Source organism: Schistocerca cancellata, chromosome 1 (assembly GCF_023864275.1).
Source record: "Schistocerca cancellata isolate TAMUIC-IGC-003103 chromosome 1, iqSchCanc2.1, whole genome shotgun sequence".
NCBI classification, from domain to species: Eukaryota; Metazoa; Arthropoda; class Insecta; order Orthoptera; family Acrididae; genus Schistocerca; species Schistocerca cancellata.
This window is the reverse complement of record NC_064626.1, coordinates 1,017,427,360-1,017,444,353: the sequence shown is the minus strand read 5'-3', so window position 1 is coordinate 1,017,444,353 and position 16,994 is coordinate 1,017,427,360. Positions and strand designations below refer to the sequence as shown.

The following is a 16,994-nucleotide window of genomic DNA, read 5'->3' as shown; positions in this document are numbered from 1 at the left end:
GTTATAATTATGCATCATTAAATAACAAAGTATTATATCAAATGTTAAAAATAACAAACACATTTTGTAAAACACAATTGAATATATATTCCTCTCTCTCTCTCTCTCTCTCTCTCTCTCTCTCTCTCTCTCTCTCTCTCTCTCTCTCTCTCTCTCACACACACACACACACACACACACACACACACACACAATATTCTCGCCTCTGTATCCTCTGTCTAGAAACTAATGTGACTGATTTAACAATATATAGCTAATAGCTACCTCGGGAGGAATTACAGAAAGTCCACGAAGTAATCGACCGCATTGATACACACTCTATTATAACTAATTTTGTCTTTGAAACATTCAGTTGCACAGCTAGATTCTTCTGGACAATGTATACGGACTACCAACAGTATGCAAACTGGTGTGCAAAACGTAAGGATGAAAGTAACTTTTGCTTGATGTATAGTATGTAGGCCAGTCAACGAAGACCAAAAAACATTGAACAGGGGAAAAGACTTGTGTAGACCAAATTCTGTATAATTGTAGGATGGCCTGCCATGAGCACCATTCTAAAAATCCTGATTGGTGAGGTGTGAGCGAAGGGGTTGGGGAGGAGTGAGATGGTCACTGTTTTATGTTTTTCTCGAATACTCCGAAAACCACAGTTTATAGTGAAAAATGGTTCCATGCACAAAATTAAATTAAAATTAATTTCCTACAAAAACAGCCCTTTTGTTTTTTCTTTTCTAGGACCAATAATTTACATGTGGCAGGTGATCGGAAAATCTCAGCTATGATTAAAAATAATGGTTTAATGGTATAAAATTCACATTTATTGTTAATCTAACTGGTTGAGAACAAACATTAAATGTGTACAGCACATCTAAGTGCAGAAGAATTGTGCTATCGGCGCACTGAGTCACCAGTGATTCATAAGGTGAGCAGCGGAACGGTAGGGTTAACTTTGTGAAACACCATATAATTGCTTCTTGTGACATAATGTGGTAGAGAGAGTGCGAATTTCCTGCTTGCTCTTTAGTTAGCAGACCTACAAAAGAGGGAAGTGAATGACCACAATGTGGCGACCTGCCTTCTCTCGCACTTCTACCCTTCACCCCAGCCCATCACACCCTATAACATAATTTATACAGGATTATGTCACAAGAAGCAATTATACGGTGTTTCACAAAGTTAACCCAATAGTTCTGCTGCTCACCTTATGAATCACTGGTGACACAGTACGCAGACAGGCCCAGGGGTATTTATTTTCCACTAGGTGCATTAACACTACAAAGAATACAAATATGAGTTGCTAATAAAACAAATGCAGGAAACACATCACACAGATTCTATGTAAATCTTTATGCATTCTTCTACAATGCTAGAGGGGAAATTGATTGTTAGTCATTTTGTACAGCAATTGTAACATTCTCCTGGAAAAGACAATTTCTCCCACAATGGGAACTGCTTACTTTCACATTCAAGTTTACAGAATTTCCTGTCTTGTTCTCTTATGTGAGCAGAAAAAATAACTTCACTGAGCTCATGTTTATACAGTGGAGATATTTTCCCTTCGTCAAGTGAATACTAAAATGGGAGTTGTTAAGTGAGCTTCTGTGTAAAATACAGTCCTATAAACAATCGCTGAGAAGTGTATATTTTGCAAGTGTGATGTTAATGATCTATGCAGTGTGGCTGGGAAAGGGGCTGTGTTGGTAAAAGTGACACCTTGTTGCTACCTAGCATTGGTTGAGTATTGTAGAACTGTGTAATCATGTTGTTGTCACTTGGTGGCAAATTGATGAATGACCAGAAAGTTACTGCACTTCTCCCACCATTGTGTTACTGACGGACTGTATAAATTTCTTCCATTTGGGAATTGCTGGCACTTGAATAGTGGGCTACACTGAATGGAGCCACTTACCACACATCCACAGTCAATCTCACAAGATGGATGTGAAAATGTCAGATGGATTGGGACTGATCAGGTTCAAGTCTAGAACAATAATCTAGCTGTATTGAATTGCTTAAATGATGTTGAAATTTCTGAAGCTGCATAACACCTAGGTGGCCTACTTCTGTTGCAGAGGGAGACACTTTAAAACACTTGGCCTCTTCAGATGTTGGTACAGCTGAGGCTTGGGTGATGCATTTTATACCTCTCGTGCTGTGAAAAGTATTCCAGCGTCTGATAGCAACGACAACGAAACGAACATTGTAAAATACATAACGATGGTAAGTTACACTTTGCCGGCCGGAGTGGCCGAGCGGTTCTAGGCGCTACCTTTTTGAACCGCGCGACCGCTACAGTCGCAGGTTCGAATCCTGCCTCGGCCATAGATGTATGTGATGTCCTTAGGTTAGTTAAGTTTACGTAGTTCTAAGGTCTAGGGGACTGATGACCTCAGCAGTTAAGTCCCATAGTGCTCAGAGCCATTTGAACCATTTTTAAGTTACACTTTGGGGGTTCTTCAGTATGGTACGCAGATGACAGCTCCTGTTCTTGAGCTTTTTTCCATGACAGCTCACTTAAAAACTGCAAATACGTACTCACGTAACTAAAATAACTTCTCTATATAAATGCAGGCTCAGTGAATTTATTTTGTCTACTCACATAAGAAAACTGGACAGCAAATGCTGGGGAGGAATAGTCTGAAAGTAAACTGAAAAGTGAGCAGCACTGGTAATAGAGGAAGTCAGCTTTTCCAGAAGAACACCACAGCTGCTGTACAGGTTGAGTAAGCTAATTAATTTCCTCTTTAGCAGTGCAGAATAGTGTGCAGAGATTTACTTAGATTCTGTCCATTTACATTTCTTGTGATAGTATTATAGTAATTCATATCTGTATTCTGTGTTGTGTTTGTGGAATATAAGCAACCCAACCCCCCTCCCCCATTCCAGGCACGTCTGTACACTGTGCTGCCAATCATTCATAAGATGTGCCGCGGGGATCAGTACAATTTTGTGAAATACACTGTATTTGCTTTTTGAGACATACTGCAGTAGAGAAACTGGGAAATCACCTCTTCACTCTCCATTTTGCAGAGCTATGAAGAAGGAAATTGCATGACCACAAATCAGCGATCTACCTTCCCTTCTACTTCCATCCCTTGCAACGTGGAAACTATTAGTCCTAATAAAAAAACGAATAAAATTTTTGTGTTGGAAATGTCATGTAGTTAAATTTTGTATTGGAAAACATTTTTGTTGGTAGCTGTTGTTTTACTGTTAGCCACAAAAAACATCCCCACATAGCCACCAGCCAGGATTTTTAGTATGTTGCTCATAGCACTCTTCCCTACCATGTACAAAAATTGATGACTAAACCAATTTTCCCCCTAATCTTCCTTCAGTAACTGGACTATAGACAGAGCTGCTACAGTATAGAACAGAAGGTAACTGAAAGAAATACACAGACCAACAGAAATGATACTTTTATTAAAAGACAATAATTACACTGAAGTCTCTGCGATTTATGATGGTTCCCTGGACATTACAAAAGTTGGGACACACTTCTTAAGTGTGTGGGATTACTGCAGATGGCAATTTATGCTCTGTAACATGCTCCCATGCTGGCCACAAGATTCATAAGCAGTTCTTGTGGTAGAGTGTTCCATTTCTCAACCAGCGCAATTGACAACTGCTGGATGATCATTGGTGCATGTGGACATGCTGCAATACATCTGCCCAATGCATCCCAAATGTGATCAATGGTATTTAAGATGGGGGAATGAGCAGGCCAGTCAATTCGCTGAATATCGTCTCGTTCCAAGAGCTCCTCGACCTGTGCTGTTCAATGCAGTCATGCATTGTCCTCTGTAAAAATTAAGTCAAGGCCAAATGCACCCCTGAAAAGATGCACATGGGGAACGAGTATAGTGTCACAATAATGGTGACTGATGAGTGTACAGTACAGTAAGTGCCCTTTTCTAACTTTCCTTTTATTGTATGGATAAAGTATTACTGGAAGACTGAGAACATTTTATTCTTTCCATTATTGTTTGTATGTAATGCTAGGGAGATGGAAATAATGGTGAAGGTACTGCTCTGGCAACTTTAACAGACCTTCTTCATAGACATTTGGTTAGGACTTCATCAATTACGTGTATGAACTTGGAGCACAGTTCCTCTAAATGCTATCTGTTAGAATGGATATTTCTAACTCCTTCTTTAATGTGTCTGTCTTAAGAAACGTTTTGACTAGAGGCTCTATTGTGTCCTCTTCTGAGCATCTTCCTTCATCTGCTTGTAAGTTTGACGTCTTCTAATGTCACTCATTATTACAATTCTTTTCCTACCTCTTCCTCTCATTCATATCAATTTTCCCTCTATAACTCGTGTTGCAAACAATTCCTACACAGTATATGTGCCAGCCAGGATATTTTCCTCTTTCTGATTCCTTCCAATAATCATCTTGCTTCCCCTAATTTCTTCATTACTTCTTCATTCTTAAGCATTCCTCTTTGTAGTCATATTTCAAAACTTTCTCAATATAACTGCCACAATTCACTGCCGTATAACACTCCACTTCAGATACAACATTTACCAATCTTTTCCTCATCTCCATTGGAATTCTTCTAGATGTTATCAGGCTAACTGCTTCACCTTTTCAAATGCTCTTTTTCCCAAAGATACCGTCGTCCTTATTTCATCTGTACAGTTTCCATTCCACGTCATTAAGTTTTACTTATTATCTCTTTTTTGCATCTAAAATATGTTAACTGGAGCTTCCTTCTTACTTATTTTCATTACTGTTGTCTTTACCACGTTGACCTTCATGCCACACACCTCGTTCCTTCTTGCAATACTCTTCAACATATGCTGTACCTCATCATCTGACCCCACCATCACTGTTTGATTGTCCACATATTTATTATTAGTCTTTACCCATTCTCCTCCAATTACAACACCTTGTGTGTCCTTTACGACCTCACCTATCAGTTCTCCTAGATATATGTTGAACTGCTTTGGTGACAGTGAGCACCCTTGCCTTACAAGCCCTTCCAATGCTCATCTCTTCCATCCCCTCATTCCCTATTCTGTCACCTTTTGCTTTGTGTACAACTCTTTTATTAACTTTCTATCTCTCCAATTTGTAACAATATCTTTTAAAATTCTCAGCAGTACACTCCAGTTTCCCAGTCGATAAAACAAATTCACATCTCCTAGTTCAATTCTATTACTCTTTCTCCAATCACCCTTAGACAACCTGTATCATCTCCTATCCCTTTATCCTTTCTGAAACTGATCTGGTTTCCCAAGTATTTTCTCAATTTTCTTTTCAATTCTCCTTAGAACAGCTTTCTCTACATCCTTTGTAACATGACTGACAAAACTAACTGTCCTACAGTCTTTACGTTCTTTTGCATTGCACTTTTTAGGTAAAGGTAGTAGAATGATCTTAGGTAGTCACTGAGGTCAAATTCCTGTGTCACGAATACTGTTTACTACCTCAGTTAATGGGGCTACTGAATCTGGAGCTAAGACTTCCAGTGTCTCGGATGGTATTCTATGACAGCCTAATGTCTTCTGCTCCAGGAGCTGCTGGACTAATTTCTCTAATTCCCATTCTGATATCTTAGGACGTTGATCTTCTTCATTCTATGCCCCTTCATCTTCCAAAATAAGCCTGGTGTTATCTGCCAGTGTACTGTATAGCTCTTCCACATACTCCTTCCAAACTTGCTTCTCTTCTTTTACACATACTCTCTTCTTCCCATGGTTATTAAACATTCCTTGTTTGGTTATTTTCCTCACTTCTCTTCTGGTTAAAGATTTCAACATTCTGTACATTTCTTCCAATTTTATGTTCTATTCTAATTCTTCTATTTCCTCATATTGTTTCCTCATCCAATCATCTCTAGCCTAGTCAGTTAACTTTCTTAGTTGATTGTTCAGATTTCTGTACTGTCTTCTGCCTTCTTCCAAATTGTTGGTTCTCCATTTCCTGCACTTCATTTTATCCAACAAATTCCTGGTATCCACTCCTTATTACTTGATCTTTTCACTTCTCCAATTTCTATCTCTAATCCTTTCAACATTGTATTTCTAATAGTATATCACTCTCCATTGATTTCTGCACTTTCCATATTCTAACCCAAGAACACTGTAATTTATTATTTGAACAGCACACACACATGGAAATCAGGGTACAACACAGTTAGCAATACAAAGGCACAAGGAGCCTTGCGCTATATATTCATTAGTTCCAACAGGGGGTGCAGCCAGCAGGCTGCACAAGCAACTGCTATTGTATTAGCAGGCTGCATGGCCTCTAGTGACCAAATCAATCACAAATTTCATTCACTAACTATGGAGTGGCATACACACAAAATTGGTAGCTATAGCATTCCACTTTATTTTTGACATAGTGACTATACTCTTTCTTAAAGTTCTCATTCTTCAGTTTCCCAACATCCAATTTCTTTACCTATAATCTGTTCTTAAAATACTGTAATCTTGTCCTAATATCTGCTACAAGTAAATCATGGTCTGTACCGGTGTCTGTTCCTGGAAAGGTTTTTGGCTTCTTAATGCTGTTTCTGGCTTTCTGAGTGATTATAACATAGTCTATTTGATATCTAGCAATATCTCCTGTAGCTTTCCACATATACATGGTGAGTCACTAACTATTTCCACCTAGAATAACTCTGGAAGTATTATAGTAGCTGAAAAGTTTGAGGAACAAATGTTGCATGGGACAATGGGGGCCATAATATGACATTGGTTTCCTGTTGCTATGTGGGGTCGCGTCAGAGATATGGAGGTCAACTTTGTTTTTTAAATGGTATGCTATAGTTTGGTACTTATTTCCTGATAGCGACTATCGAGATGAATCCAATTATATGTAACAGTAAGGTCTTCGAAGGTCAGAAAGGTGGCATTAACGTCCATTTACACAAGGTGTTTGAAGTAATGACCATTGGTATCAATGCAGTGCTGCAGTCTTCTTATCATGGATTGAGTGGTATTCCTCATCAATTTGGCACTTATCGAAGCACATGCTCTGACAATTCTCTCTTGTATATCATGCAAATAGTAAATATTCACTAAATAAGGTGTATCTATCTAACGTGCTGCTGACATGTAAACACGATTCGATGGTTTCACAATACAACACTAATAGAAGCCATAAGACTAGTATTGTCGAATTAAGAGAATGTGAATGATGTATTCCTTCGAAGAACAAGTCAATATGCTTCTCATTTACGGAGAATGCTAACAAAATTCGGTGAGAGCTATAGACTTATACGCTGAAAGATATCCTCAACATACTCACCCTAAATGTCATACATGTAAATATGTGTATGATGAATTGAGAACAAATGGATATTTAACGCATCGGAAACATATCTGGCAAAAGGAAAGTTACTAAGAAGGAAACGGAAATGAGTACTCTTGCCACTGTCGTTCGAGAACCTTGTGTCAGTTCACGTCAAATTGCAAGGGAATCTGGCATGAGCCAGAGCAATGTTGTTCGTGTTCTGCATCACCATAAATATCATCCTTACCATATCAGTCTCCACCAAGAATTAACTGAGACAGATAGTATGTGTTGCACTGAATTCTGCTGATGGGCTCAACTGCAGATTCAGAAGGATGACACATTTATTCATTTGATTTTATTTACTGATGAGGCTATATTCACGAACCATGGAAATGTTCACAGCATGTGCTTCAATAAGTGCCGCTGTCATAAGGAATACCACTCAAGCCATGATAAGAAGATTGCAGCACTTCATTAATACCAATGGTCATCACTTCAAACACCTCTAAATGTACGTTCATGCCACAATTGTGACCTTCATTAACCTTCAAAGACCTTACTGTTGCACATAACTGGATTTGTCTCAATAGCCGCTATCAGAATATAAGTACCAAACTATAGCATCCCATTTTAAAAAAACAAAGTTGACCTTCGTATCTCTGAAGCGACCCAACCTAGCAACAAGAAACTAATGCCATATTATGGCCCCTGTTGTCCCATGCAACTTTTGTCCCACAAACTTTTCAGCTGCTATCATACTTTCAGAGTTATTCTTGGTAGCAATAGTTAGTGACTCACCTTGTCTAATCTTCGTTGATAGTGCTTAAACCATATATTACCAATTCAGAGATCAAATTGTTCATAGAAGGCGATCAGTTTCTCTCCTTTCATTGGTCTTTCCCAGTCTATAGTCTCCAACTATCTTCTTCCCTTTCTCACAATACTATTCCAGTCTCCTATCATTACAGTTTATTTGTTCTTTCCCATTTTCTTCGTTTACTTTCTCAATAAGCTCAAATATTTTGTCCACTTACTCTTCTTCTACATCTGATCTTGACACTTAAACTTGAATGATCAATGCAACCACAGGGTTACTCTTTAATTTCAGTGGTAGCACTCAGTCGCAAACTGGAACAACCGTTATTGTCTTCTTGCCTAGATGTTTCCTGCACATAATTCGAACCCCATTTTCCTTCCTCTCTAATCCTTTGTAACTCATACTGTAGTCTCAACAATAAATTCCCCTTTTCCTTAACCCTAAAAGAAGCATATTATGTCTCTCCATTTCTCTCTTCAAATTTTCTATTTTTCCTTCTTATTCATTGTCTTCAAATTCCATGCAGCAATCCCCAACAGAGATGTTTCCCTTGTCCACTTCTTATCTTAATTTAATTCAGTGCACAATTCTTCTGCAGATCCAATTGCTGGCCTATTCAGGAATATTTCTCCTCAGGAACAACAATACCTCAGATCACAATCCCTCTTCTGCCTGATGTGATCTGCGGAGTTTGTTTAACATATTTTATTTAATACTTGTTTTAGAAGCCCTTCGTATCTTAGTGATCACTTTAGACTGCAACCACATCACGATCACTGATCCCAATCAAGATGCAAATATCCTCAATAATGTCAAGTGTTTAATTAGCAAACCATCAACATATTTTCATCGCAAATGTATTTTTAAACTATCTGTTGCTGGTCATTTTCATGGAAGGGTTTAACACTGCCTGCAAAGGAAGTTATCAATGATGAATCATATATATAACTGTAATTTGCCCAGTCTATTACAGGAATGTAGAAGCCTAAAATAAATGTACTTGAAGACTGAGGTACGCTCAAGTTCCCCATTAACCCTGCAGGTGAATCTGGCAGCCGGCAGAATTTCCAATTTCATATTTACGGCTCATTCTTCGAGAATATTAAACAAACAATTCTCTAAACACAATCAGTTTATACCCTAGTTGCTTACATAGTGGCTAAGATCACATCCACAACAATCCACTTTAACCTGTGATTTCAGTATCCATATAGTTGCACCCTGAGGTCTTCTCTGCAGCCAGTTTTGAGTTTTTTCTGACATTTGGTACAAAGTTTTACGTTAATCCACCTGACTTACAAAAGTCCTTCGAATTCTGTACAATTCATGAAAGCTTATGTTGTTCATCACTAATAATTTAAATTTTCATCTGTCTGAAACATTTTGGTTCTACTATGATATTCTAAGGCTCTCTGTTGCTATGTCTATCCCAATTGGCAAGCAGATTCCATGGTGTAGAAAACTACTGTCTGTATTCCATTCATGCACAGCATCACTGACACTTGTGTATAATACACCTCCCCACTCAAAGAGGCCTTGTTCTCCTTACTCCCCTGAAGGAAGTCTAAATACTATCTGGCTCAGAACTTATATGTAGCTCATAAACAAATTCAGTTCCATGCTCTATGTTCCACCTGTTAAAACTTCACTTAAACCTCATGAGCAAGGCTGCTCAAGTATGACTAATTGTCAAGAAATTATGAATTATTTGCTCAAACGTAACACACCTGCAACTGGTGGCACCCTAAGCGACCCCCCCCCCCTTTCGCTAAGGATGCTGAGAGGTGGGTTCATCAACATATATAAAAAAGAAGCGAAGGTTATACAGGAAAGGCTTTAATAGGTGGAACTATTAAACACATTAAAATTTTCCATGCACTGGACTTCATAGGGACTTTCAATAGAATACAAGGAAATATGGCACAATAGCATGTGAAATATTTAAAACCAAATGTTGAGTTGGAGCTCCAACATTATGCAGTTAATGGCACCATTCAGGGAACTAGCAGGCAGGTCAGGAAATAAGAACAAACTGTGGTTGCTGAAATGTCTTATCAAACATGTGGAGGAGGCTCTGCCCGCGGCAACTCAACACAATGGGAACAACTGGCTGCCAATTGTAGTTCATGTCGACAGGAATGATTCTTACTGCCTATGTTTTGAGCCCTTGGATGGAAAGAAACATGACACATATTGCAGCAAAGAATTTTGTAAAGAATAAAGCATTAATGCAAGTATGTGCAAAAATATTGCATCTATATCATCTGTTACTAAACAAATTAAGTGCAGAGAGAATATCCGACCAGATACTATTGTGTATATATGTGTCACAGGAATACAGCACTAAATTATAAATGTGTAACTGAGTATGTAATTTGTGTGTTCATAACTTCTCAGAAAATACGTATGTAAGCTCATGTTTGTGTAAACTTCCGGCATATTACTTCACCAGCAAATTATCATAATGTCCAACATCAAATGTATGTATGTATGTGCATCACCATGTGCATGTCAGGTACAGTATTAATTCAGAGGTCCATAAATACAATTAAAATAAATAAATAAATAATCCAACAATAAAATGAAACTTGCAAAACAACAGCGGAAAATTTGGAGTTTAGGGAGGGGACATGCTAAATGTACAACATCAAGAACACCGCACTATCCCAAAACGAATAATATCATAAAACAATTAATTTACGGCATTGCGTTACAACACACACGCCACCGCGCGCTCCAACAACGCCACATACACATGTCCGGGGCTCGAGCAGATGGAACTCTCGTCAACCTCATGTTGTTGCCACAAACACGACATCTAACATAGTCAGCAATAAGACCGAACATCTGCAGAAACTGTTTGCCAGACATGAAATTACCACCCATCCCACAACGTAACGATACACTCATCAACTTAACTGTCATATTCATACCTAACATAAAAGCAACTTCAAAAAATTGGACTTCTGTCCACACAAAAACCACTAAACTAATCAGATCTATATTTAAAAAAATCGTAACAATTCACTGAAAATTCTTCCACAACCCACGTTATCACACCAACTACCTAAACTCAAAACCACGTTAGCACTATGACAACCGAATTAATGATTATACTATCAATCAAGGAACTAGATATTTCTTCTTGTGATGTTCTTTCATACAATTGATATACATTTGTTATTTGATCCTTTACAGACTAGCTAATAGCAGGTAGTATTATACAACACGTAAGCATTTTGTAGAACATGTCAATTCCCAGTGTACACGTTGATTCAAAAACTCATGAAGACGTCGGCTGCACGTAAATGGTGATGGATGGATGCCTTAGGAATGTTGCCGTGAACAGTTTAAAGTAACACAAACCATGCCTTAGGAACGTTGCGATGAACACAACCATGAACGGGAAAAATATTTTGCGTTGCAAGTCGCGAACCAAAATACACGCTTCTACGGAATAAGTGACAAAGATTTGTTAAAACAGTTTCATGTGACACACGACGTAAAGACAGTTTGACAAACTAACCTTGATTTCCAGCTTATGTATCCTGGCGTATCCAACACACACGAATGAAATAATTATCATAAACTTAATAAACATAGTGTGGTAATATCATATAAACAAAAAGTACACCCACTACCCACAAACTGTTTACGCCACGATCTACTGACATATGCGCCAGAGATGTGTTAAACTCTGCGCAACACTTCGACCATAGATGGTCGAAGGCGCAACAGCTAAATCTGTGATGAAAGTGTACACATCACAATAAAATCGCAGGAGCAGCTTCCGCACCATACCACAGCCTAAATTAACAGTCGCGAAATTTCGTCTCGATTTTGTTGCCTACTGCGCCAGCAACGCGCCAAGCAGCCATTACGTATAAGACTATTGAGTTCGGCGCGATCGTGAAAGCTAATGGTAGTCGTTTATTTTGGTTTGCAAATTGGTTTTTAAAAACGGGAGCGTCTGTAGCGCACTAAAATGCAGCCACAACAAGAAAATGATACTACATCTGTCTTTATTTAGGTTTCCTGAGAGGTATACACCATCATGTTACTAAACTGTATCATCATGATTCTCTTGCAAACTGCAAATGTATTAATGATAAATGTTTCATTTTAGGAGCAGAAAATGGTTAGTGAATAGCAGACGAGAAGACCTTATGAAAAAAGACCCTATTTACCTTTACAATAATGTTAAACTTCTTTGCTCGCCACACTTTGAACCAAACTAGTTCATGAATGCAGACAATAATAAATTCTTGTGGAATGCAGTACCCACACTGTTTGACATCCCAACTCATGTGGAATGCAGTACCTACACTGTTTGACATCCCGAAGAAGCTACCCCAACTGACGACGAAGAGGAAACTTCCATAAAGATCCGATAATCCGTCTAAAGCTGTAAAACAGTTCTACGGCACGGAAGCAGCCAGTTCAACTCTCCATATATCAGTACCAGATTCATCTGAATCGCCAACACAGACCTACTTTGACGATGAAATGGTTAGATTAAGTGCAGTTATTCATGTCTTGCAAAAGCGCGTGAAGTGTCGGAATGTGCTGATCGCTAGACTTCGTGCAAAACTACTACGTAACAAGGAAGAGCGCCTATCATTTTAAGTACAGACAGCAACAGAAACTGAATCACAAGGATCGAGTGAAGAAGGACGAACAAATTTGGAACACTATAGGATCTCGATATTTAAAAAGAATGCCTTTGACTTGTTGTCAAGTCAGATTAGAATGCCATTGAACCGAGAGCAGTGCTTAGTGTTGGGGATATGTGAACAAACATTTTCCAGCGTGCATAGTGGCGCACAAGATATAATGTGCAGAGTGCATTAGTCTCTATGGAGTATACATGTTCCTTGTTTCTTGATGGGGCAACGTAATATAATTTGGCAGTCAAATGTATTAATATGTGTTATGCGAATAAAGCATAAGTTTATTTTGTCCCATAAATAGTGTTACCTGTCATTTAGCTGCGTTAATCTGCATAAACTACAACAGTTTGTGGGCCCAGGTACTGGATGAAAGCGAAATAATAAGCTTTAAGGTGACGTGTATTTGCGTAAAAGGTGCGCGGGAGTTCGTATACACTTGGATTGTGTATGCTAGACGAAGAAGAAAATAACTTTAAAATGAGTACAAAACAGATACTGCAAATAGAGCGGCTTTTAGGGCGCGAACATTACGTGACCTGGAAAATTGCCGTTGAGGCGTATTTGCACTTGGATGACTTATGAGACGTCGTAAACGGTAAATTGACACCTACGGAATCAAGTTTTGCTACTAAGGATCGGAGGGCGAAATCAAAACTAATTCTTTTGATTGATCTAGTGAATTATGTTCACATAGAAAAGGCTGTGTCAGCAAAGGAGGTATGGGACCAACTGAGAAACGCATTTGAAGATGGTGGTTTAACCAGAAAAGCAAGATTACTTCGTGAGCTGATAACCACAAGATTGAATAAGTGTAAAAGCGTTGGTGAATATGTTAATAAAATAATTTCAATCTCCAATCGTCTGAATGAATATTGGTTTTGAAATTGCGGATGAATGAATTGGAACTTTATTGTTAGCTGGACTACCAGAGAAATATTTGCCAGTGTTTATGGATTTGGAAAGTTCGGGAATATCCATTACAGCGGATAGTGTTAAAGTAAAGATTCTACAGGACGTGAAGAATGAACCAGATTCTAACGCTTCTGAAAATGAAACAGCGTCGGCTTTATACTCTAACTACAAGAAGAAGAAGCAAATGAGATGTTTCAGATACCAGAAAATTGGACAAATTGCTTCAAAGTGTAACGAAAAGTTAAGTATAAAAGAAAAGAAGCATGTTAATTCTAGTAGTCCTGAGAGAAAGACTACCGATAAAGGTAGGCATTTTCTCTTTTTTACTCTTTTAATGAAGCAAGTGACGATCATGCAGAATGGTTTCTAGATTCAGGAGCATCTGTGCACATTACTAATGCTCTGTCAGGTTTGTATGATGTTCAGTCAAGGACTGACATTGGAATTTCTACAGTTGACGGATCTAAGTTAAGGTGTGAACACGCAGGAAAAGTGAATCTTAATTTCCTTGTGAATGGGGAACAGGAAATTGTTACTGCTCATGATGTACATTATGTAAAGAATATTCCAACTAATTTGTTGTCAGTAAGCGAAATAGTAAAGAAGGGTAATAAAGTTATCTTCGATACAGAGGGAGCCAAAGTGATAGACTCTTGTGGTGATATTGTAGCTACTGCAAGTAATGTAAGAAGTATTTACAAAGTGCATAAAGTTCAAAATACTGCTGAAACAGGAAATCACTCTGTTTATGCTGCAACAGGTTTCTTGTGGCTTAGGAGACTTGGACATTTGAATAGGAAAAGTCTGACTTTACTGAAGAATATGGCAACTGGGATGGAAAATTATGGAATGAATAATGTGCAATGTGAGGTGTGTTTGCAAGGGAAGCAGGCTAGATTGGCATTTAAATCGAGTCAGAGCAGATCTACCGACGTCTTTAAACTCATACGTTTAGATCTCTGTGGACCTATGAAGAATGAATGCCTAGGAGGTAGCTTCTATTTCCTGACATTCATAGATGATTTTTCCAGATACATGCATGTTTATTTTATAAGTAGCGAGGATCAAGTGAATGATGTATTTGTTGTTTATTGCAAAATGGTAGAAAGACACACTGGGAAGAAATTCAAAATTATTAGATCAGACAATGGATCAGAATATGTAAACAGATGGTTTAAGGAACAGTTGAATGGAATGGGTATTAGGCATCAGCCACCATTCGCTACAGTCCTTCTCAGAATGGAGTTGCAGAACGAGCCAACAGAACAACTGTAGAAAAGGCAAGAAGCATGTTAAGCGATGCTGAGCTACCTAAGTGTTTTTGGGTAGAGGCTGTGTCAACAGCAGTGTGTTTAATTAACAGATCACCTACCAAAGCTGTGAGATACAAGACACCTTATGAAGTCTGGTCTGGGAAGAAACCGGATCTAAAGGATTTAAAAGTCTTTGGATGTGAAGCCATGGTTCAGATTCCAAAACCATTAAGAGGAAAGTGGGATGCAAAATCTCAAAAATATATTTTTGTTGTCTACTGCGAGAATTCAAAAAGCTACAGATTTTATAATCATGTGCATAAGAAGATAATAAGTAGTAGAGATGTAGTATTTTTGGAGGATTATAGACCTAAACTAAAGAAAAGTAGTCAAAATGACACAGTAATGCAACCAAGCATAATGTGTGATAGTGCTGAAACAGAGATGGAAACTGAAACAGAGGAAGACGAGAATAAAGAGGAAGCTGATGTGCTACCTGAGAATCAAGTTGAGGAAGAAGATTCAACAGAGGAAGTCAGTTTAAGGCAGTCTTCACATATAGCAAAACGAAAAGAATATCCAGATTATGAAATGTATGCTGCCCAAACAATCAAAAATGTACCAATCACAGTTGATGAAGCTTTAGCAAGTTCAAATGCTCGAGATTGTAAAAAGGCTATTGAAAAGAAGCTGCAATCTTTTGTGGATAATGAATGGGTTGACATGCCTGAAAATAAAAAGCCACTAAGAACAAGATGGGTGTTTAGTATCAAAAATTCTGAGAGTGCAATACCAAAATTCAAACCCAGATTGGTAGTTAAAGGATATTCCCAGAAAGAAGGAATAGATTACAGTGAAACTTCCTCACCAGTGGTGAAGTATTCATCATTAAGATACCTGTTATCTCTGGCAGTAAAGAAAGACTTATTAATTCATCAAATGGATGTAAAAACAGCAAACCTGAATGGAAGACTGGAAGAGGAAATATATATGATTCCACTTGATGAAGTTAAACGACCTTATAAGGAGAAAAGGAGAATTTGGCGTTTGAAGAAAGGCATATATGAATTAAAGCAAAGTGGCCATTGCTGGAATAAATGTTTGCATAAAAGTTTGATAAAACTAGGCATGTTACAGTCAAAGGCAGATCCCAGTATATATCATAAACGGAGCAATGAACAAATTGCAATCATGGTCATATGGGTAGAAGATTTTTTTTATTTTAACCAATAGTGAAAGCCAGATGGACTTTTTTAAAGAACAGTTACGGTCAGAATTTAATATGCCTGATTTAGGGAAAATTAATCAATACTTAGGCATGAAGATTTTAAGAAGTGCCAACAGAGAAGAGTTATGGATTGATCAACCTTTGTACTCAAGGAAAATCTTAGAAAATTTCAGTATGGAACATTGTAAACCTGTTTGTACTCCTATGGAAAACAATGCAAAACTGCTAATAACTGATGATAACAAGAAATGTAAGGGAAGTGTGTCCTATTTGGAAGCTGTTGGAAGTCTACTTAACAGACCAGACATTGCATTTTCCACAAATGCAGTAAGCAAGTTTTGCAGTGATCCGAGAGAAAAGCACTCGATGGCAGTCAGGAGAATATTCAGATATTTAAATGGAATTGCTGATTATAAGTTAAAATATTCTAAAACTGGAAATATAAATTTGGAAGGATACAGTGACTGGGGAAATGAGTTGGAAAGCAGACACTCCATCACTGGAAATTGTTTTAGACTAATGAGGGGATTGATATCATGGTCTTGTAAGAGACAAAGAACTGTTGCTTTGAGTACTGTAGAAGCTGAATATATGGCCTTGTCCTCCACTATCCAAGAAGCTCTTTGGATCTGTACACTGATGAGTGAAATAGAATCTCCTCCAACATTAAAGCCAACGCTGATACTTTGTGACAATATGGGAGCTATTAACCTTGCAAAAAATAATGCCACCAGTGTAAGATCCAAACATATTGCCATAAGGCATCACTTTATAAGACTTCATGTGAAACAGGGGAATAAAATCATCAGTTATCTATGCATGGAAGAAATGTTATCTGATCTCCTGAACAAGTCTTTCA

The 16,994-nt window shown here is 38.0% G+C and overlaps 1 protein-coding gene across 2 annotated transcripts in view; it reads right to left on the bottom strand.

Moving 5' to 3' along the window:
* LOC126089262 (protein GPR107) overlaps positions 1 to 11,780 on the bottom strand; it is a 172,246-nt gene extending 160,466 nt beyond the window's left edge. For both annotated transcript variants that reach the window (XM_049906896.1, XM_049906897.1), the window contains exon 1: positions 11,599 to 11,780. In XM_049906896.1, coding sequence (XP_049762853.1) covers positions 11,599 to 11,673 — 75 coding nt within the window. In that variant the 5' untranslated portion in view covers positions 11,674 to 11,780. The remainder of the gene's footprint in view (positions 1 to 11,598) is intronic.
* Positions 11,781 to 16,994: the final 5,214 nt, after the last annotated feature.